At 45.5% G+C, this 22,488-nt stretch overlaps 1 protein-coding gene across 8 annotated transcripts in view; it reads left to right on the top strand.

Moving 5' to 3' along the window:
- Positions 1-22,488, top strand: part of MYRIP (myosin VIIA and Rab interacting protein) — a 409,223-nt gene that overhangs the window by 377,624 nt on the left and 9,111 nt on the right. For 7 of the 8 annotated variants that reach the window (XM_047739933.1, XM_047739939.1, XM_047739903.1 and 4 more), the window contains one exon: positions 15,816-16,010. The exons of the other annotated variant lie outside the window; for it this stretch is intronic. In XM_047739933.1, the coding sequence (XP_047595889.1) occupies positions 15,816-16,010 (195 nt within the window). The remainder of the gene's footprint in view (positions 1-15,815; positions 16,011-22,488) is intronic. 8 annotated transcript variants of the gene reach the window in all.

Here is a 22,488-nt window from a genome sequence, read left to right as displayed (position 1 = left end):
CACTTGACAAAATGCAACAACCTTTCATGATAAAAACTCACAATAAATTGTGTGTAGAAGGAACATCCTCAGTATAACTCACAGATGACAAGCCCATAGCTAACAGCATACTCAATGGTGAAAGACTGAAAGCTTTTCCTCTTTTACAAGGGTGCCCACTCTTACCACGTCTCTTCAACATAGTACAGGACGTCTTACGCAGAATAATCAGGCAGGAAAAAGAAGTAAAATGCATCCAATTTGGAAAGGAAGTAGTAATTGTCATGTTTGCAGGCAATGTGATCTTATATAGAGAAAATCCTGAAGACTCCAAAGAACTGTTAAAACTAATCAGCAAATTCAGTAAATTTGCAGAATACAAAATCAACATACAGAAGTCAGTTTTGTTTTATATACTAACAAGGAAATATCTGTAAAAGAAATAAAATAATCCCATTTGTATTTGCATCAAAAACAAAAGAATACTTGGGAATAAATTTAATCAGGAAGGGGTGCTTGGGTGGCTCAGTCATTAAGCATCTGCCTTCAGCTCAGGTCATGATCCCGGGGTCCTGGGATCGAGCCCCACATCAGGATCCCTGCTCGGCAGGAAGCCTGCTTCTCCCTCTTCCACTCCCCCTGCTTGTGTTCCCTCTCTCGCCATGTCTCTCTCTGTCAAATGAACTAATAAAATCTTTTAAAAAAATTTTTAACCAGGAAAATGAAAGACCTGTACTCTGAAAATTATAAGACTTTGATGAAAGAAATTGAAGAAGACACAAACAATGGGAAAATACCCCATGTTCATGGATCAGAACTAATTTTGTTAAAATATGCACACCATAAAATCCTTCTATAGAATCAATGCAATTCCTATCAAAATTTTATTAAAATTCCAATGACGTTTTTCACAGAAATAGAAAAAAGCAATTTTAAAATTTGTATGAAACCACAAAAGACCCCAAATAGCCAAATCAATCCTGAGAAAGAAGAACAAAACTGGAGGATTTGCATCCCTGATTTCAAACTATGCTTCACTGTCATAGATGTCAAAATAGTATGGTACTGGCATAAACAGAGACATACAGATCAGTGAAAGAGAATCAAGAGCCCAGAAATAAACCCTCATATACTCAATTGGGAATACTCAATGCTCAAAAGATAGTCTCTTCAATGAATAATATGGGAAAACTGGATAATCTCATGCAGAAGAATGAAATTGGACCCATACCTTACATTATTCACAAAAATTAGCTCAAAATGAATTAAAGACTGAAACTCTAAAACTCCTCAAGAAACAGAGGGAAAAATCTCCTTGACACTGGTGTTGGCAATGATTTCTTTGGCTATGACACCAAAAGCACAAGTAACAAAATAATACGTGAAATAAATAAGTGAAACTACATCAAACTGAAAAGCTCTTGTATAGCAAAAGAAACAACCAATGAAATGGAAAAGCAACCTACAGAATAAGAGAAATTGTTTGCAAACCTTATATGTGATAAAGGTTAGTATCCAAAATATATAAGGAACTCCTACAATTCAATAGCAAAAAGTGAACAACCTAATTTAAAAGTGGGCAAAGGGGGAGCCTGGGTGGCTCAGAGGGTTAAGCCTCTGCTTTCAGCTAATGTCATGGTCTCAGGGTCCTGGAATCAAGCCCCGCGTCGGGCTCTCTGCTCAGCAGGGAGCCTGTTTCTCTCTCTCTCTCTCTCTCTGTCTGCCTCTCTGCCTACTTGTGATCTCTCTCTGTGTGTCAAATAAATAAATAAAATCTTTAAAAAATAAAAATAGAAAAAATAAAAGTGGGCAGAAGACCTCAATAGACATTTTTCCAAAGAAGGCATACAAATAACCAATAGGTAGGGACATGAAAAGATGCTGTTAGAAAAGACACCTGTTAGAATGGCTGCCATCAAAAAGAGAAGTGAAAACAAGTGTTGGCGAGGATATGGAGAAAAGGGAACCCCTGGGTACACAGTTGGTGGGGATGTAAATTGGTACAGACGCTGTGGAAAACAGTATGGAGTTTGGTCCAGTAATGTCCAGTAATATCTGGGCATATATCCAAAGGAAATTAAATCAGGATCTGGAAGAGATATCTGCTCTCCCATGTTTAAGGCAGCATTATCCAGTAGCCAAGATATGGAAACAATCTAAGTATCCATCTACAGATGAATGGGTAAAGAAGATGTGGCATATATGTACGATGGAGTATTATTCAGTCTGTGAGGAATAAGGAACTCTTGCCATTTGTGACAACATGGATGGACCTTGAGAGTGTTATGCTAAGTAAAATAAGTCAGAGAAAGACAAATACTGTATGATCTCACATGTGAAATCTAGAAGAGGTGAACCCATAGACATGGAGAGTAGAGTAGTGGTTGCCAGGGTCTGTGGGATGGATGAAATGGGGAGGTGTTGGTCAAAGAGTTCAAACTTCCAGTTGCAACATGAGTCAGTACTGGGGAACATAGCATAGTGACTGTAGTTAATAATACTGTATTACATACTCCGAAGTTGCTGAGAAAGTAAATCTTAGGTGTTCTCACCACACACCAAAAAAATGGAGATTATAAGAGATGATTGAGATGTTAACTAACCCTATTATGGTAATCTTTTCACAGTGTATAAGTGTATCAAATCATCATGTTATACGTCTTAAATTTACACAATGTTATATCTCAATTATATCTCAACAAATCTTGGTGGGGGTGGGGGGAGACATGTTCATTCTTCAAAAGCCATAAAGTTAAAAGGCAAACAATAACTGAGAAGACATATTGCTTAAATACATAATGGGCAAACAATTAACTTAGCCTCATAATGCTAATGGGTAAAAAGGGCATTGCACATGAACAGGCAATTCACCAAAAAAAAAAAAAAAAAAGTAAATGACCAATAAGCATGTGAAAAAAATATTTAGCTTAAACTGTATTTCAACTGTATCTAATTCAACATGTAGCTCAGAACTTAGCATATGGTCTGCACATTCATCTTTCCCGTTCAACAAATGCACAGTAAGATGCTGGGAAGACAGCCATGAACAGGGCAAAGTTCATCATTTGTTTAGACGAGCAACAAAAATGCAAATTGAAATACCGAAATGTCACTTTGCCTAACAAATTGGATGACTAAAAAGAATCATAACCGACGTTGCTAGGAGTTCAGGGAAAGAGGCAGTCTAATGCACACAAAATAGTAGGAACCCGCATTAGTGTGCTGGGAACTGGGTAAGTCCGAGCCATCAGAATGGGCACACCCTTTGGTCCAGCAAATGTACTTTGCATCCTTTATCCTATGGAAAAACTGAACAAGCCGCCCAGGGTACACCAGTACAGTCCATCAAGCATTGCATTATTCTTGTAGGGAAACAATGACATAAATGTCCCACAATAGGGACTCTTGGCGAAATGGAGGGGACAAGGTCCAGAAAACAGATAAGGCATCAGCACTGCAAGAGCAGACAGATTTGGTCCAGATACAAGGAATTGTGTAAATTTGATGTCAGGAAGTTGGAGAGGTTTTGTTTTATGCTCTGTATCCCATGCCCCCCCATCTACCCCCCGCTCTCTGAACTGAAAAGCAAGTTTGTCTTCTGAAGGCGAAGGGGTGGTAGAATTGACATTTCCAGATTGTAGAGAAGATTTGAAATAGCTCTTGCATAGAGCGGGAAAGGAAATTATATGGACAAATAGAAAGGATCCCCACACAGCAAGGAAGGCCTGCATAAGGCCAGAGATCATGAACATTTACCTGAGACACAGAGCCTGCAAAAGATTACCACAACCTTGAACACAAATAAATGCAAAATAAAAACCCATTCTTTTGGAAGAAATGGTCTGTTAGTAGCAGTTATATTCATAAATCCACATCATTGGATGTAATTACACAGTAGTACAGCCCAAGTGTCAATTCCAAGATTTACATTAGAACTCCTCATGTCAGGGGCTTCTAGTTTAGCCATTAATCTGCAATGAAATTCACGGATGAATCTCAAACCAAGTTTGGGAGCTGGTGAGAGCAGATATGGAAATGAATTCTCTCCGTACTAGGAACAAAAAATAGAACATTAAAACTTTAGAAAACTTCAAGTCTCCAGGAAACATAGCCACCTAATGGAAGAAAAGATAATGTAAAGGTGAATTCTTCCAAAATTAGGGCAGAAGCCTGATGTAAATCAAATCCAAATCTGAACCAGACATTTTTTTAACTTCTCAAAAGAAAGAAAATCTGATAGAAAACCTGATAGAAAAAAGTCAAGAATAATTTAGATACGTTTACAAAAAATAAGATCTGAATGAAGAGGACCCCCGTATTAAGATATTACTGTATACTTTAAAAGCACAGTAATTAAATTTGTGAGAGAGTGATATAAGCTATAATGAAATAGGCCAGAAGTACAGCCTAGAATATATTAAAATTTAACTCATGATTTATCTCATGATTCCCACCTACCTCTCACCCCCAGTCAGAAAAAGAAACTTCTTAATAAATGGTGTTGGGACAAATATCCACTAGTTATTTGGGAGAGGGGAGGAGGTAGCAAGGGAGGAAGGCCCTTAATTTTCCCTCCAGTGAAGGGAGGAATGGATCTTCCTGGTGTGCAGGCCCGACAGGACTTACAGGAGACAATCCCTTATGAGAAGAGGCCACACAGGCTCTAGAGAGTGAATCCCTGTACCTTTGCCATTTATTCAACTAATAGTTTTTGAGCTATTCCAAGAGCTGCAGTACAGCAGGGATAAGAGAGAAGAGTTACCTGCCTCGTGGAATTTACCTTCTATTGGAGGAGACAGCTGATAAATATGTAGACAGGTTCAGGGGATGATGTCAGATTGTGAGTCCAGGAAGGTCTTTTCAGACACCGTTCTGACCGAGTGTCCCTTGGACTGAGGCCTGAAGGACAAGAAGGAAGAAGTTGGGGAAAATCTAAAGGAAGGTTCCTCCCGGCAGAGCAACACAAGAAAAGACTTACGGTGGAAATGACCTGGACAAGTTTAAGGAACTGATAAAGGAGCCAGGGTGGTTGGCGCAATATGGCAAAGGGGAGGACAGTGAGAGAAGTGACGGGGGCCATGCGGAGAACCTCAGCTTTTATTCTGAGTGACATAAGCAGTGCCTGGAAAGGTGTCCACAGAGAATGATAAGGAGGACCTTTCATTTACCAAGATCCCCCACGCTGCCAAGAGGTAAAAAGAATCACCTCCTTTCCCAGTGAATGTGGAAGATGGTTTCACATCTCACTGGGCTTCTTCAGAAGTGATCACGTGCCCCAGAAACCCCCCGGTTACGGCCAGCAGCAGGCAAACACTTTCAGTCAGTATCAGAAACAATTTTTCTGGAGAACAGCCAGTAAGTATGCAAAAGCAAAAAAGACTGGTGACTATGATCACCCCCTCTGCTGGGAAAGCAAGTCCTGCTTGCCAGACACCGACCAAGGCAGGTGCAGGCAAAGGTAATGACCCCTTATCCCCCTCTTTTGTCACCTCGACCAGTCCCGAAGTGGCCTTCACTGGGTGTCAGTTGGCCGGCATTAAACAAGAACATGACCTCAGGAAAACATACAGACCAGGGAGTTTAATTCTGGATTGAAAGTGCAGAGTTTTCAAAAATTCACTTCTGTCATCACCATTAAGACAGCAAGTCATTTCTTTCATACATGGCCTTGACCATCAAAGTCTAGATGATTTAGGCCCCAAACATTCCTAGAGGACAGTTCTCTAATCTCTGTTATGGTTTGTAGTTTCATTTTATTACATATGCGAATTTATTGTTCGCACTCCAATTTCCTTCCACAATTCTGTGTCACCCTCTTTCGTCAAGTCACTTCAGGGACAGGGGTCTGTTCGTGGAGGATGTATTTTGACAGGTTGTAGAGGCCTCGCCAGAGCGCCTTATGTTTTATGAGAGCTGAAACATATTTGCATTGAATTTTTCTAGCAGATTTCTGTCAACTATTGAAGAGGGCATATGGAGTTTCTTTTCTTACCTTTGAAAAGGGGTGGAGGGAATACATGAAATCAGGATAAATTTCCTTGCTTCCTCTTGGTAGTTTGATGGAAGCATTTCTTAAAGCCAACACAGCATCTGTAATATGGGACAGAAAAGTAACAAGGAGACCATGAAGCCTGGACCACGCTTAGAGCAGATTTCCTTAGAGACCACATTCCTTTTCACTGACTGTCCTTGCTGGCTCAATCCCATGTAGGTTCAGGAAGGCTCAGAACCAGAGCTTGTCACTGGGGAGATCTCAAGCTCCGTAGTGTGGCTTGGTGGGTGGTGTGGCCAAAGCTTATCCTGCTGAATGTCAATGCAGCCCTTGTCTCGCTGACCTATCTATTGTTACTGATCTGATTATTCAGTACAATTCAGTTCCACAGTCACTTCCTACAGACCACTGGGTTCCAGGAATTATGTGCAGAGGAGGTGGTGTGACAGGTGGGAAGGAGCGTGGGCTTTGGAGACCAAAGTCTCTGGGCTCAGATCCCAGCTCTGCATCTTCCCTGAGCCACAGTTTCTTCATCTCTAGAGATGGAATTAAAACATCAACTGTGTCAGGTTGTTGTGAGGGCTAAATGTAATGATGATAAGCCTGGAGTCCTAATGGCACCAGGACCCACATTAGCTCTGAGCTGGCTGCCTTCTTCCTCCTGTTCTCTCCTGGAGGGGTCTCGGGAGCAGCCTTCAGCAGGGGAGCAGTGGGGCCCCATGTGGGTTTTATGCAATGTGAGCTCCTGAAGGGCTTTTCTACGCTGCATGAGCACTACCCCTTTATGTTCAAAAAGGTCCTTAGAAGAGCCCAGGTGAAGCTTTTCCCTGCATTACCTGGAAGGTCCACGATCTCCCATCAACCCCCTGAGGAACATTCATTTATCACAGGCTCAAAGGAGAACAGGAGGGCCCCACACCTCCACCATTTTCTCGTTTTTACCAACCGAGCTATGAAGGTTGTGTCCCCCCAACCCGCTCTGGTGACCTGACAGCAAAAATGACAGATTCAAGGGGTACATGAGTTGACTGGGTCATTAAGCATTTCCCTTCTGCTCAGGTCATGATCCCAAGGTCCTGGGATCAAGTCCCACATTGTGCTCCTTGCTCTGTGGGGAACCTGCTTCTCCCACTCCTCACCCACTAGTACTCTCTCTCTCTCTCTCTCTCAAATAAATAAATAAATACTTAAAAAAAAATAAAAACTAAAAGGGTGACCTGGAGTTTATTCCATCCTGGCCATTAGAAATCACTGGCTCTTGGATGGTCAGAAAGGATCTTTGCAATACTATATTTTCCCTTATTCCAAGAGCCCAGAGAACCCTTCTTTCTCTGTTGGTGTTGAAATCTCCTTACCAGTGTCAGTTTGTGCCAGCTCCCTGGGCTCACTCAGCTCAGCCAACTGGGCTCACAGCCTGTCTTGCTGCCTCCCTCCCCAGTCCACAGCCCCGGCATGCTCTCAGCTCTTTCCAGAAAAGTGCTCCTCACCCTTGTAACTCCCACACAGCTGCCCAACCCCAGGCCCCAGCGACCTTGAATTCCAGCTGCAGTTAGAGTTCCCAACACTTTTCTCTGCTTCAGCTTCTCCCCAGCCCTAAATCTGTCCCTCCTCTCCTAGTCGGAACTGCCTTCCTACAAACATAGGCCTCTCGAGGGGCCTGTGAGGTATCTGGGGTTCAAAACCAGGCACATGTGGGTGCAAAGCCGGCTCCTTCAGAGCAGACCCCTCCCTAAGGCTCAGCTCCTCATCTGGGAGATGTGATCATAGTACAGGCATCAGAAGGCAGTCAGGTGAGCTCAGGGAGGCAAGGCCAAAAGTGCTCATCACAGAACTTGGCATGCGGTAAGTGGTCAGGAAATGCCGGCTCCTGAGAACAACAGCAGCAAGAACCTGCGGTGGCACCCGCTTTCAGAGAGCACAAAACTCAAACTCCTGAGTTTGGCATTCGGGGCACTGCCCTGCCCCCGTCTCCCTTCTCCTGTTTGTCATCCTTGGCACGCCCCAGGCTGCGGTGCCAGTCCCTATGGGGTCAGGGCTCCGGGACTGGTGTCCGAAAGACCTTCCTCATCTTCACTATTTTTTAACTTCTTTCTTGTGCTTCCAGACCAACCCCAAAGTCACAAAGTGGTGGGGCCCCTATGGATCCGCAGCCCACTGCTCACAGTGCAGGGCAGGGCCTGTCCTCTGCTACCTACTGTTGGTCTTCGTGTCCCTCTCCCCTGTCTTCTCTCTGAGGACAGGGACGATGGCTGACTGGCCTCTGCATCCCCTACAGGGCTCTGTGCCAGGGCCCTGGTGTGGGATAGACTCTTCCTGAAGGCTTGCATTCAATTAGTGCTGATGGGAAACAGCAGGTGATGTCTGAGGAACTGGTTGTTCAGTTTCCCAGCTAGGCAATGACATCCCTTGTTTTTATTGCATATCAGTACTCCCAGTTCGCTCTGCTCCCAGTCAAAGGGAAATACGTGTGTATATATTTCCCAGAATACGTGTATGTGCCTGGCGGGGGCGAGGGTGGGGGATGGGCGGTATGCATGTCCATGTCAGGTTGCCCATTGTCATTTCTTAGGACAGACCATTCTAGAGTCAGATATTACGTTCTCCTTTTTTGTCATTAGGTTACCCCTTGTTTATGAAATTATGGTGGTGGTAGATAATACTAGATCATAGTGGGTTTTTTTTTTCTTTTTAAAATATTATTTTTTAAAAGATTTGATTTATTTATTTGAGGAAGAGAGTGAGTGAGAGAGAGCACAAGCAGGGTGAAGGGCAGAGGGAGAAGCAGACTCCATGCTGAGCAGGGAGCCCGATGCAGGACTCCATCCTGGGACTCCGTGAACATGACCTGAGCCGAAGGCAGATGCTTAATCGACTGAGCCACCCACATGCCCCTCTTTTTAAAATATTCCTAGTTGGGACGCCTGGGTGGCTCAGTTGGTTGGACGACTGCCTTCGGCTCAGGTCATGATCCTGGGAGTCACGGGATCGAGTCCCGCATCAGGCTCCCAGCTCCATGGGGAGTCTGCTTCTCTCTCTGACCTTCTCCTCGCTCATGCTCTCTCTCACTGTCTCTCTCTCAAATAAATAAATAAAATCTTTAAAAAAAATAAAATAAAATAAAATATTCCTAGTTGGCAAGAAAAAACTGGGAAATGAAGAGGAGCAAAGTTTAACTTTCTTCAGTAAAGAACAGTAAAAAGGGGCGCCTGGGTGGCTCAGTGGGTTGGGCTGCTGCCTTCGGCTCAGGTCATGATCCCAGGTCCTGGGTTCGAGCCCCACATCGGGCTTTCTGCTCAGCAGGGAGCCTGCTTCCTCCTCTCTCTCTGCCTGCCTCTCTGCCTACTTGTGATTTCTCTCTGTCAAATAAATAAATAAAATCCTTAAAAAAAAAAAAAAGAAGAACAGTAAAAAGCATTCTTCAAAACACAGGTAGGCAAGGAAAGCTGTTTCGAGAGCATGACATATAATGGAAGGCATCTGAGTCACCAGGCCATGCCAGTAACTGGTCCACCTAGACACTGGGGCAGGTGGGGGTGGGTGTTGAGGAGGGGCCAACCCTGGACCCAGGCACTGTGTGGCCCCTTGACACATGCTGTCTAATTTACTCTCCAAAGTCTCTTGAGCTAGATGGTGTTACCTCTTTCACAGTGGGGGCTCAGAGAGGTTAAATCATTTGCCCAGGGGCGCCTGGGCAGCTCAGTGGGTTAAGGCCTCTGTCTTTGGCTCAGGTCATGATCTCAGGGTCCTGGGATCAAGTCCCACATCAGGCTCTCTGCTCAGTGGGGAGCCTGCTCCCCCCGCTTCTCTGCCTGCTGCTCTGCCTACTTGTGATCTCTGTCAAATAAATAAATAATATCTTTTTAAAAAATTAAAAATAAGTCATTTGCCCAAAATGTCACAGGCAGTGTAACCTAAATTTCCCAAGCCTCGTGGTCTGGGGTGTGCAATGAGGAGGTCACACTCTCATCAGTCCTCAGTAGGAAGCCACAGGACCGCAGCACCCACGACCTGCCCCCCCCCCCACAGCAGTTGGGAGAAACTAGGGGGGCTTCTCCAAGTGTGCATGGACAGTCCACCCATAGGGGCCTGCTTGGGGCCTTTATAATTGTCTAGGGAGGACAGCAGTGCCTCCCAGAGGACAGGCCTCACCAGGCCGCTGCTGCCCAAGTGCCTTCTCACAGACAGGTTCCAGAGCAGCCACGTCAAGGCCAATATATGACTTCCGTACCCAAGCACTTCTGCCCCCATGGGCCCTTTCCTCCATAGAACCCACTAACAAATCAAATTTTACAACTGTGTAGGTATAAAGATTAATATATGGGGGCACCTGGGTGGCTCAGTGGATTAAAGCCTCTGCCTTCAGCTCAGGTCATGATCCTGGGGTCCTGGGATCGAGCCCCATATTGGGCTCCCTGCTCAGGGGGAGCCTGCTTCCTCCTCTCTCTCTCTCTTTGCCTGCCTCTCTGTCTACTTGTGATCTCTGTCTGTCAAATAAATAAATAAAATTTTTTAAAAAAAGATTAATATAGGGACGCCTGAGTGGCTCAGTTGGTTAAGCAGCTGCCTTCGGCTCAGGTCATGATCCCAGCGTCCTGGGATCGAGTCCCACATTGGGCTCCTTGCTCGGCGGGGAGCCTGCTTCTCCCTCTGCCTCTGCCTGCCATTCTGTCTGCCTGTGCTCGCTCTCTCTCCTCTCTCTCTGACAAATAAATAAAATCTTTTAAAAAAAAAAGATTAATATAGGAATATTATGAATTAAAACATGTTCCTGGACCTAAGAGCTCTTTTTTATCTTCTTCTTTTTCATTTAAAAAAAAAAATTAAAACATTTTTATAGGCTCCTAAAAGAATGATGAGCTGTGGGCTCCATGCCTGCTGAGCCCAGCGAGCAAGAAGTGGGAGTCCTCTCACCACTGCCCACCCCTGTTTCATGGATTGGCCCATGGACCTCAAAGCCTACTGCCTCCTTCTTTATCTCACAAAACCCTAGTGCTCAGGTCCCTTCAGTCTCTACCTGTTTAGCTCTTCTATTCTTGTTATAGGCATCGGAACAGTTCCCAAGGTAGAGCTATAAAAATTCCTCTTCTGCCCCAGACGCCTGCATACTCATTTAACCTGGAAGGCTTTTCTCCTCCCCACATTGTATTCGATGAGATCATGTCAAGACTTACATCAAGTCAAATAAATAGAAAGCCAGGCCTCCGTCACAGCCCCGGTCCATCACATGCAGCCCGACATGGGATCTGTTTTGGCCCAGCTGAGTCAGGCAGACACACACGTGAGCCTGGGTGGAACCAGGCCTAGAATCAGCCCTCTGGCATCCAGAGTGTTCCCTCTCTGGGAAGGCAGGCATTTCACGCACTCCCGCTATTCACATGTTGGCAAGCTTGGGATATTCTGGTAAGGAGCATTCCTGTCTATTCCAGCTTGAAATGAGTCTGCATTTCTTTGTCCAACACAATGCTTTGAAATGAGTGATGATGCCAGAAAAAAAAAAAAAATATCAGGAGAGTTTACAAGGATTGCTACTGATCAAGTATATCTAGCGTTTAGGCTGAAAACCGTCTTTTCTTTAGAACTCTGTAGACTCAGAATCTGTCCCTTGGAACACCTTGCATTCTGCTTGTCTTGGGCAAACAGTCTATAAGGAAGAGTAAATGGAAGAGGAATTCGTTCTGGCAGCATGTTTTATGTGAAGGGGGAGTACGTGGGGACAGGATGGAGAGATCACCACGGCTAAAGTTTGTGGGGAGTAAGACAAAAAGGAAAGAAGTCTTGCTTCTCTCTGCAGTCGCTAGAGAGAAAAGAACGAGACAGCTGGGATTTATGACTCGGGTCCTGCCCTGCTCTTCTGCTTTCTTGGGCTCATTGAAATGGCCACCATGGCAGGACCCTGGCCCCAGAGTGATCCGCAACCTTCTGAAAGGTCTGCCTTGGTCCTGCTGGTGCTTATAGGCAGCAGGAAACATGACTCCTTGCTGAGGTTCCTTACTGTGCTGGCTCTGGTGAGTGATCAAGGAAACCGGAGTGGTTCTCATTACCTTCTGTATCCCAAGTGTAGACTGGGTCAACCCCAGAGGTAGTGAGGGCAGCATGATGGATTTGATGTTTCACATGGGGCTGGGACACAGACTGACCCTGGCAGGGGACACTCAGGCTCTCAGTAGTGACCACTGAAAACCATGCCCCATCTGCACCAAGTCATGTTGGCACACACCAAGCATTTAAAAAGGGAATCGCACGGGTATCTGGCGCTTAACAAAATTCATTATTTAATTTGTATTTCTTTGATCACTAGAAGGTTGAATTTGTTATTGCATGGCCATTTCCATCCTATCATCTGTGGGGCCCTTGGCCTCAAGTATCCTGAGACCAAACTTCCTGTTCTGTAATTGCCCCTATGCTCTCTGCTAATGTCCACACTTTCACCTCTCCCTTCTTTGATCCCAGGAAACTGTCACATTGAATCCATCTTATAATTACTCTCTGGAGTACCATCAGCTACATAATAGCTCTCTTTGGGCTCTCAAATTGTGCTTTGTTTGTGCCATTCAGCTAGGCCCTCCGGGGCTGTAAGCAACAAAGCAGAAGGTCCCTTTAGCTATTCACTTCTCCCACACACAGGGCTTCCTGCCAGCACCCCCGTCCACACCAGCTTTTCATCTGAACAAAACCCTGTCCAGTGCTAAATATAGCTTAATTTAACATAATTGTACAAGGTGCTTTCTACTAAATCTAGACTGGCCAGGGAGTGGGACATTTACATAACAAGCTGGTGTCAGCCCTGATTTCCTTTATTGGAGTGGTGAGGAAACTAAGGAACGGGGAGGTTTGCAGCCCTGCTCCTGTCATAGGACTAATTAAATCCCAGGTATCTTAACTTCCGGTAGGTGCACTGTTCACTCCCACCCGTCATATCCAAGCAAATAGCCCAGTCCTTGGTTGTGGGCAAGGAGCCCCTGAATTCCTGCAAAGGCTGGTGGATGGCAGTGTGTACTTCCCCTCTGAGAGCTCACCCACCAGACTGGGGGAGGGGTGCTCCCGCCATCTGGCTCACCAACCAGAGATCTTGTCCAGTTTGCATATACTTTTTTCTTTTTTTCTTTTTTTTTTTTTTTTTTTTTTTTTGCCACTACCCCCAGCTGGAGGCTAGTCAGCTTCTGAAGTGTTCCAGGGCTTTCCCCAGACCACAGAGCTTCCAGGTGAAGCTGTGGTGCCTTCTTCAGCCCAGCTGCCGGGTACTGCCACATTCTGACTTAGTGGCAAAAGCAGATGCCTTCAGGACACCTGAAGTATGTCTGCTTGTCAAGTGGCTGGCGTAGGACTAGGCATGCCATGAGGGCGGGACTTTACCCATTGTCCCTTTTATCCCAGCACCTGGAACAGAGTCTGCACACCATAGACCACCCCCAATAAAACATGTAGGGGGAACAGTGTGGGGATCACAGAGATCTGGCAAGTACGTGTCTCGTGGAAGCCATTCTTGTTAAAAAACACACCTCTGGGCAATATTTGGCTTCCAGCTTCCAACCCCTATGGTTGAATAAACAAGGCTATTTACGGATAGAATGGAACAATGACCTCCAAGCAACAGCGATGCCCGCTTACCGCTTTGATGTAATGTGCCGGGTTGGAGTCAGGACGCAGGACCAGTTTACGCACCTCTTAAATCCTTCCCATTAATAACCTTGACCCTTTAACAATGTTGTCCTAATTGGAGACGTGTAAATTTTCACACTTTCCCTTCTACTGTGCTGTGGTCTTTTTCTGAATCTCTTAGTCATATGCCTTTCTTTTCAAAAAAAAAAAGATGTACAAAGAACACCCCTTTTACCAAATAAGGAACAGACTTTCTAAACACAAACTTATGTCCTGAGAGAAGGGTGACAAATCTGCTTTCATTCGTACAACGTCACTTTTTCTAAAATGGACTTAAGCAAACAGTGGCAGCTGTTTAATGCCAAAAACATTTTGAGCCCAATTCATCTTCACAATCCGCCACAGCGAGTCACAGCGTCCTGGATCGCAGGGGACAGCCCCTGTTTCTCCTCCGGTGAAGCGTTGACCCTGGCTGTTCCCAGGGACACTGACCTTATTCCACTGGGTCTGCGTCATCGTCCTTCCATCCCATTCTCCGGACACCCCAGACCCATTTGTTTGGGTTTGTAGCAAAGTCCCCTGAACCAAAAGGAATGTGGCTCTTGGGTCAGCCAAGCAGCTGTTCTAGAGCAGACAGGCTGGATGGGGAGCCCTGTGGGCACACGTGCCTTAACCCTACAAAGGGTTGACAGATACAAGACCATGTGCCTCAGCATGGAAGCCCAGAGCCAGCTTTTAGACTGTGACTTTTCACTTAAACACTTCGAATCGGGAAGGGTATCAAAACATCCTCTAGCAAGTAGAATCTACTTGGAGGAATGGAAAATCAAGCCATAGCCATCATTAATATTTTAGCCAGGATATATGAGTACCTTACAAGGTACCAAAGGCATTAAAATTCCAGATTTTCTTGAAACATTTTACTGGTAAATTGTAAACACACACACACACACACACAGACACCCCAGTCAGCAGCAGGCAATATTTGACTTCCAGTTTGCAAGCCCTTTGATGGGATAAATAAACTGGGTTCTAGATTGAAACCATTGCCATCCAGAAACACCAGACTCCAGCCTACTGCTTGACGTTCTCTCCTGACAAACTTAGAGATGCGGATAACTTTTTGTGGTGGCAGTGCCTCTCTCCGTCAGTGACCTTGGCCCAGATCTGGACTGATTATAATTTTCAGTCCTGAATGTAAAAGCTTGTGTCAGTGAGGACTATATTCAGCTGCAAATAACAGAAAATCTGGCCAACAGTGGCTTCAATGGTAGGGGACTATTTTCCTCATGTAACAAGATATTCAGAGGCAGGGGTGCCTCACAGTGGTTCAGCTGATCCGCGGCTGTCTGGGCCAGGCTCTTTGAGGCTTTCTGACCCATGCTACTCAGCATTTTGGCATTTGTCACAACTGCACAGCTGTGATCAAGGTAGACAGGAGTGGGGAAGGAGAGCATCAGCTGGATCTATTCACCTGGTTAAGAAAACCAAAGCTTTCATTGAGACTCCCGGGCAAGCTTTCCTGCCAGGCTTACTGGGCAGAACTGTGTCACGTGACTACCCCTGGCTGTGAGAGATGAGGGAAATGGAGTGTTTCTCCATTCAGCCTCTATGGTGGAGCAGAGCAAGGGAGAACGGGCTTGACAACAGGTGTGTGGGAGCTAAACACACAGGGGCTACTGACACACAGAGGTGAACACTTCCAACACTCATTGTTCAGATGATGAAGCTGAGTTCTAGAAGTACACAGTAACTGGGTCAAGATCCCATCATCAAATGAAGTTAGAGCCAGATCTAGAACCCAGGTCTCTTAATACCCAGTCCAGAAGGCTCCCTAATGGACCAGCCAGGGTTGTGGTTGGACAGAGTCTGTGGCTGGAGCTCTTTCGAAGAAGTAGAATATCATCCAGAAAATGACCTTTGGCAATAAAACCAGCAGCAGCGGACAGGGGACGGAATAGCCTCCCCTTGAGGTCGCCTTCTTCCCTGGGAGGGAAGGACAGTAGAGGGACAGAATCAAATAATTGTGTGAATCACAGAAGCCAGGCCACGTCAAATCAGGCCACCTCCAGGTGCCCTCCAGCCATGTAGACTTTTCAGTTTCTCATTCTTTTGGCACATCGACGTTTGTGTGTGTTATAATGGAATCAGTCTCATGATGAGCACAGTGATGATGTCAAATTTCCATGTCATTGTTAATGTGCTGTTCTTGTCTTCTGTCCCCTTCTGTTGTTGGACCAAACAGAAGTATTCTGCTGTTTCTCTCTGCAACATCTCCACAGAAGTCTTGAAGGTCATCAATGCCACAGAGGAGCTGATAGCAGAGTCCTCAGGGCCCTTGGAGTTCCCACCTGTTCCTCCCGACAGAGAGAAGGGGACATTTCCTCTCGGGATAGACCAAGTGAGACTGGATGAGCAGCTGACTTCCCTGGAAGAAAACGTAAGACAGTGGGGATATTCCCTGTCTAGGGCAAACAGGTGCAAAGAAGAAACCAATGAAGGTGTAGCCCATCCCAAACAGTGCAGGGATGCATACACACTACCACCGTAGCAAGTCTGTTCCCAGGGAGGCAACGGGCTGGGTTCTCCAGAAGCAGACCTGGAAATGTGGGTTTGTGTGCAAGTGATTTCCTAGGAAGCACTCTGCCAGGGAAGCTGGTTAGGGAGTGGGGAAAGATGGGGAAAGGGAAGAAGTCAAGGGAAGGTGTGACCTTTTTTTTTTTTTTTAGATATTATCTGTCCGTTTGACAGAGAGAGAGAGAGAGAGAGAGCACACAAGCTGGGAGAGGAAAAAGGCTCCCCGCTGAGCAGAGCCCAACATGGGGCTTGATCCCAGGATCATGACCTGAGCCAAAGGCAGACACTTAACCAACTGAGCCACTCAGGGGCCCCAACAAAGGTGTGACCTTAAAGGAAGAGTAGCTTTGACCTGATCCAGCAGGAAGCACTAGGGCGTCATTTGCATCTCAGGGTTGTCCTGATTGCGGCAAAGGAATTGACCTTTCCTACAGCCAGCAGACGGTGTCTTCTTGTGGGGGTGGGGGGATGCAGAAACTATAAAAGGGACCCAGTTGGGATCCAGGTGGAGCACTGCCACAGGGAAAGGGGGTGGTTGCCAACAGAATATAGGTCACAAGTGGTCTACCCTGCTTCCAGGCTTGTGTGCTGGTAGTGGATTTTTCTAGTCTGACTTGGGAGGAGGAAAGGAGGTACCAGATTCTTACATATAAATATCCACGCTCATTCTTGAGTGTTTTAATAAATTCCTGATGAGAATTTCCCAACACTCCAGACTAGGGGGCGGCACAGAGCTTGGGACAGTAGCCACTCGGGCCATAGTCTCTGTCACCAGTGGGCATAGTCCTGCCCATGGACTCAGGTGGTTCCATCTTTCCAGATCCAGCAGAGTCAACCCTGATTGTGGGGTGCTGTCATGAATACAGTTCTCAGAAATCAGGATCTGTTAGTACAGGTAATTTTTGCAAAAAGTTGAAACAACAAATCAAAATGACTTAAGGTTTTTTAAAAAATGCCAATAGTTGCTTTATCTTAAAAGTTAAAGACTCTCTCCCTTGGAATTCCCATAAAACCTAAGTAGAGGCCTGTTTGCCCCTTACCTCCCTTTACTGCCCTTTCTATCCATTCATCTGTCCCCATTAGATTGGCACCAGTGATATTTTGGGTTTGATAAATCTTTGTTGTGGGGGGTGTCCTCTAGGTGAAAGATGTTCAGCAGCATCCCTGGCCTCTACCCATGAGATGCCAGTGACATCAAACTGTGACAGTCAGGGTGCCTGGGTGGCTCAGTCGGTTAAGTGTCTGCCTTCGGCTCAGGTTTTGATCCCAGAGTCCTGGGATCGAGTCCCACGTCGAGCTCCCTCATCTGCCGGGAGTCTGCTTCTCCCTTTGCCCCTCACCCCACTTGTGCTCTCTCTCTGTCTGTCTCTCAAATAAATAAATAAAATCTTTAAAAAGAAAAAAAAAGAAAGAAAAGGAAAGGAAAGGTAAAGAAAAAAGAAAAGAAAATGTTTATTAAAAAAAATATGACAGTCAAAATGTCTTCAGACATTGTCAAATATTGGAGGGGGAGAGGCACGGAAGCAGGAGCCCAGTCATCCCCAGATTAGGAATCGGATGTATGAATCGCTGCAGAACACCATCTTTCCCCTGAGTAGCCCCAGCCCTTGCCCAGAGCTTGACGTGGAGGTGCTGGAAGAATGTTTACCTGATACATGGTTCAGTCGAATGAACTCCTTTTCTTGGAAAGACATGTTTTATTGGTAACATGGAGGGTCTCTGTTCTTTAAATATGTCTACAGTACAGTTCTTACGGTTCTTTCAGTATTGATCGTTCTAAAAATAGCCTTAACCCTGGACACCAGAGCAGAAAATGTTAAAGTCAAGACATGGCTCACCAGGAAAGGGCTGTTTTGGTTTTTTTTTTTTTTTTTTTTTTACCAAGTATTGTATTTTTTAAAAATGCATTACGTGAAACATTCAGATTTAAGAGGTGACTGTGGGTTCCCAGGGAACACTTAAAGCAAAGACAACATGCCTTTTTTTTTCCTCCAAGGGGCATGTTGAAAATGCAGTGGCTTTGTGGGAGTTTTCCTTTTGTAAGATCATTTTATTATACACTATGTTTCTTTCCTTGGATTCCTTAACATTTTCCGGTGGAAACACATCCACTTAACCCGCGATGTGAGATGTCAGAAACCCCAGCAGGGACCAGCGCTCTAAGGCGGGGGTTTGTAATTCCTTGCACCCCTGCTCCCCAAGAGTTAACTGCTTCTTCCCCCTCCTCCCTTCCCCTTCCAGCTTTCCACATCGCGCCTCAGAAGAACATCTCCGTTCCTTTGAATTCTGTGGTTCTGAGTCAGAGAAGGGCTGACTCTTCTCTTTATCTCTTTAGAGACAAAGATCACAGAGCCCCGGGGCCGGTTCTGCTCCGCGTTTTCCAGGACGGAATTCAGGGAGCAGCCGAAGGGCGGGGCTGATTCTTCAGCGGGCCTCTGGATGCCGCGGATTTAATTAAACCCGGGCTTTTTGTCCGTCTGTGCTCTAAAGGGCGCTCCTTCGTTTTTCATTGTCCTCGGCGGCCCTGCTCCTTTGTGCCTAGGAGCCGGGAGCGCCAGAAATAGAAACGGAGACACCTACTCTCACCTTCTGGACATTGGCTACCACGGTTTCAGGAAGGGACTATTGTCTGAGGTGTGGGTAAGGTTCAGGGAGGCTGTAGCCCCAGAAAGTGGCAGTCGGGGCTGGGGGTGGGGGGGGGGGAGTGGTCCCCACCCCAGGCTGTGAGGTCCACGGAGAGCAGGAGCGTGGAGGAGCGCCCCCTAGTGGGAGCTGTCACCAAGAAGGCTGCACTAGGAGAGAGCAGGGGCCGGGAGAGTAACTTCCTCCTCCTCCTGCCATCCATCTCCTGCCGGTTGTCTCCCAGTGGCCAAACCCCCATCCCAGCCAGCAAGGGCGCCGGGATGATGAGGTTCACGCAGGTCAGCCTCACAGAGAAGAGGGCGGGGCAGAGAAGGGTAGGAACTGGACCTAGGGGTCAACAGAACCACTGGCATGACCATTCTCAGACCCTTGGTGTGAGGAGTAGGGACCCACAGGGGCCATCTTGTGGGATTTAGGCAGGGTTATGAGTGGGAGGGAGGAGTGGGCTCCCTCACACCTCCCACCTCCCACCACCATGGGAAGACCTTCCTCATTCTCTTCTTTGCTAAATGACCAACAGCCTGGGGCACCTGGTAATTCCCAACACAGAGGCTGTGCAGAAACAGCCCAACTTCTTTTTTAGTGCTGCCCTGTAATTTTGGCAACACCATATCCCATGGTATGTATCTTTAGTGGCCTCAGACACAGTAGAACTGCCCTAGGAGGGAGCCCAGCTCTGTCACAGAATCTGGGAGCAGGCAGAGGATGTTGGTCCTCCTTCTCAAGGCTCTCGGGTGCTCTCCGTGGCACAGGAGAGGATGTGGGCCTGGGCCTTGTGGAGATGGTCCTGGCTACCTCGGTGGTCCTCTGCCTTCCAGAGCAAGCAAAGAAATGCTATCATTTAGGCATAGTCCTCTAGAATGTGTTTCATGGAAGGCAAGTCCAACAGGATACTATAAAATCAGATCAGTTTCAGCAAGATGTATAGTCTTTCTAGGAACATTGAGAGACGTGTTAGCATATTAAAGACTGAGAAGTACTGCAGGAAAGAAACCTGTTTAATTTTCTTTACACTTGAAGCTTTGACCACAAAGTCCTTCCTCAGTGAAACACCTGTTCTTGTCTCTTGAACCACTTTGAGGAAGTTGAGTTGAACCAGGGAGCCAGTCCATGGTGTCATGGGCATCAGTGGCTGGAGTTTGGAGAAGACATAGCTTACACAGACATGGTAGCCATGGTTCTTGCCAAAAGCGAGCCTTTACTCAGCCAGCAATTCCAGGTTAATGGCTTTCAAATGGATTGTTTTTTTTAAGACTAGAATAGCATTCCATTATCAGAGCACTTTAGCTTGTGTTATTTCTCCCCCAGCAACAGAACCAACATCAGGTTGACCTACAACCACAATAACTCAAGACCTTTAGGTCAGAGTTTCAAGTGTAAAACGTCATAATGTTGCAAGCGAGATTAAGTATTAGGGCATCAGGGGAGATTAAGTATTAGGGCAGATAAAGACATGGGATCTGACATCAGCCCCCAGGAGCTCAAATCCCAAGTCTACCACTTCCGAGCTTTGAGGCATGGGGAAGTCACTTAACCTCCAGGATCTAACGTTCTCCTCTTTAAGACAATGATGATGATCATAGCATGCACCTCAGGGATTGCCACGAACATTGAAGGAGAAATGTCCCATAAAACCCTTGGCTTAATGCCTGGCTCAATAAATATGTGTGGTCACCATCATCGCCAATACCAGCCCATTAGGCACCATCATCTTGTTGGGGTGTTCCTGCTCAGCCCACATCAGGGCCAAACCACAGAACCTTCCCTCACCCCCTCATGCAAGGAAAGCACGCTTTCAGGGAACATAGAGTAAAAGATGAACATCCTGGCCTTGCTGAAGGCTTGGAACTAGTTGGCAGAGAAACAAAGAACATTAGCAGATGACCACGTTGAAGACAAAACAAGAGACCGTTAAGATGACACAGCTGTGGGATGTGATGATGTTGAGCTTTGTGTGTTTCCAGAAAAATCAAGGTTCTTGAGACTAAAATTATGACAAGTTATGTTTAGCCCTATTGCCATACTCACTCAAATTATTCATTTCATTTAAATAATCATTCCAAATTTTGTTTCATTGCACAACCCTGTAAGTCTGAATTTAAATTAATCTCATCATTTGCCTTTTATCATCTCTCCCTGCCTGTCTCTTTCTCTCTTTCCTCGATTTTCTTCCCCTCTGAAGAGAAGTTTTCAACTTCGTAACTTTTGAGACACAAATACTTAATGTTTTCTCCACTCAAATAGCTTTGAAAGATTCATTTCCTTCGTGTGACAAACAACAAAGGAGTGTATTTTGTTTTCAAGACAAAGAATAAATGTCTTATATTAACTGTGAGGATCTTTTAGAAACAGAAGCTCTCTGATTCTTGCATATGACAAAGAAGGACAAAACTAAGGGCAGATGGAACTATGGCAGTTGTTGACAGACATTTGATTCATGGCTCCCTTCTGACTGAAGAATCACTTAACATGGCGTCCACTGTGCCCGTCACTGCGGGAAGCTCCCCCAGCCCAGCTCATCGTGCCTGGCGTGGCACAAATGCACATTCATCAAACCTGCCCCTTCCTTTGTTCCACTTTGAAATGTTTTGTAAAATTATCAGTTTTAATTCAGATGTGTGAATCAGGCCAGAGAACGGACAGGGTAGGAGCACCTCAGCGTTCTTCTCTTCCTCACCAACACTTGGTGTCCCTCAGTGCAAAACACTTGCATGAATTGTGTGCGCAAGCTCTTGGCTTATCCTGTTTTATTTTTTAACTCAAGTTAAAAGAGCATGTGTGACCGTGTGTTTTCATTCAAATGACTCTAAATTGCTGTGATTACATGTTTAGAGCTTTACATATGTTGATTAAGTTTCAAAAACCGCTCGTTAAGTAATTAGCTTCTTTGGATCAGTCTCATTCTGTGTAGCTGGTTGTTACATCCTGTAACTATCTAGGCTGAAGGACATTTGTTTCGCTCACCCTGGCTGGCATCCCTCAGTCTGAATTATCCCAACGATTCTACCTTCTGTTTGCCCACTTGTATGGCAATTGCCTTATAAACTAATGAGTCAAAATTTTTCCCTTTAATTTTTCCTCAGATCATTCCCTTTACTAATTTTCTCTTTAATTTTCGAGGACTCTCAAAAAACTGTCTTCATTGACGGATAAATAGATTTGACATGTTTCTTTCAACATCACACAATTTGCTAAGAAATCAACTATTTTCCTACTACACATTTCAGGTTCATCTTAATGCTCTTAACCAGCTTCAAGCAAGCCGAAGGTCATCAATCAGAGTTAATTCACTCAAAATGTGGAACTGTTTTAAATTAATTTCATCTCTTTTATGTTTTCTGAATTCTTTTTTCAGTTGCTAAATGCCAACCAAAATTTTTCTTGGAAAAATCACACCATTGGTTTTTCTTTGTGTCTTCTGTCTTGGCATTATGGCTGTTATAATCACTGGAAAAATTTGCAATTTATGTAGCTGACACCTTGTACTTTGGACTAGTTTTTCATATTTTCAAGGCTTAGAAGTTGTTTTTTCCTGCAGGAAAGTTTGGGGGAGTGGTAGGTGTGGTTGACAGTGAGAGGGGAGTAAGACCTCATGCTACCATTTCAGTTGGGCGCATTCCCTGACTTTTCCCCCTAGGCTGAGCCTGGTTCTCTGTCTGGGGTGCCCTGAAAAGACCCCACCAATCCCAGTTCCAAAA

This window comes from Lutra lutra, chromosome 1, assembly GCF_902655055.1.
Source record: "Lutra lutra chromosome 1, mLutLut1.2, whole genome shotgun sequence".
NCBI classification, from domain to species: domain Eukaryota; kingdom Metazoa; phylum Chordata; class Mammalia; order Carnivora; family Mustelidae; genus Lutra; species Lutra lutra.
The sequence above is the reverse complement of the archived record's forward strand: the minus strand, read 5'-3'. Positions and strand labels throughout refer to the sequence as shown.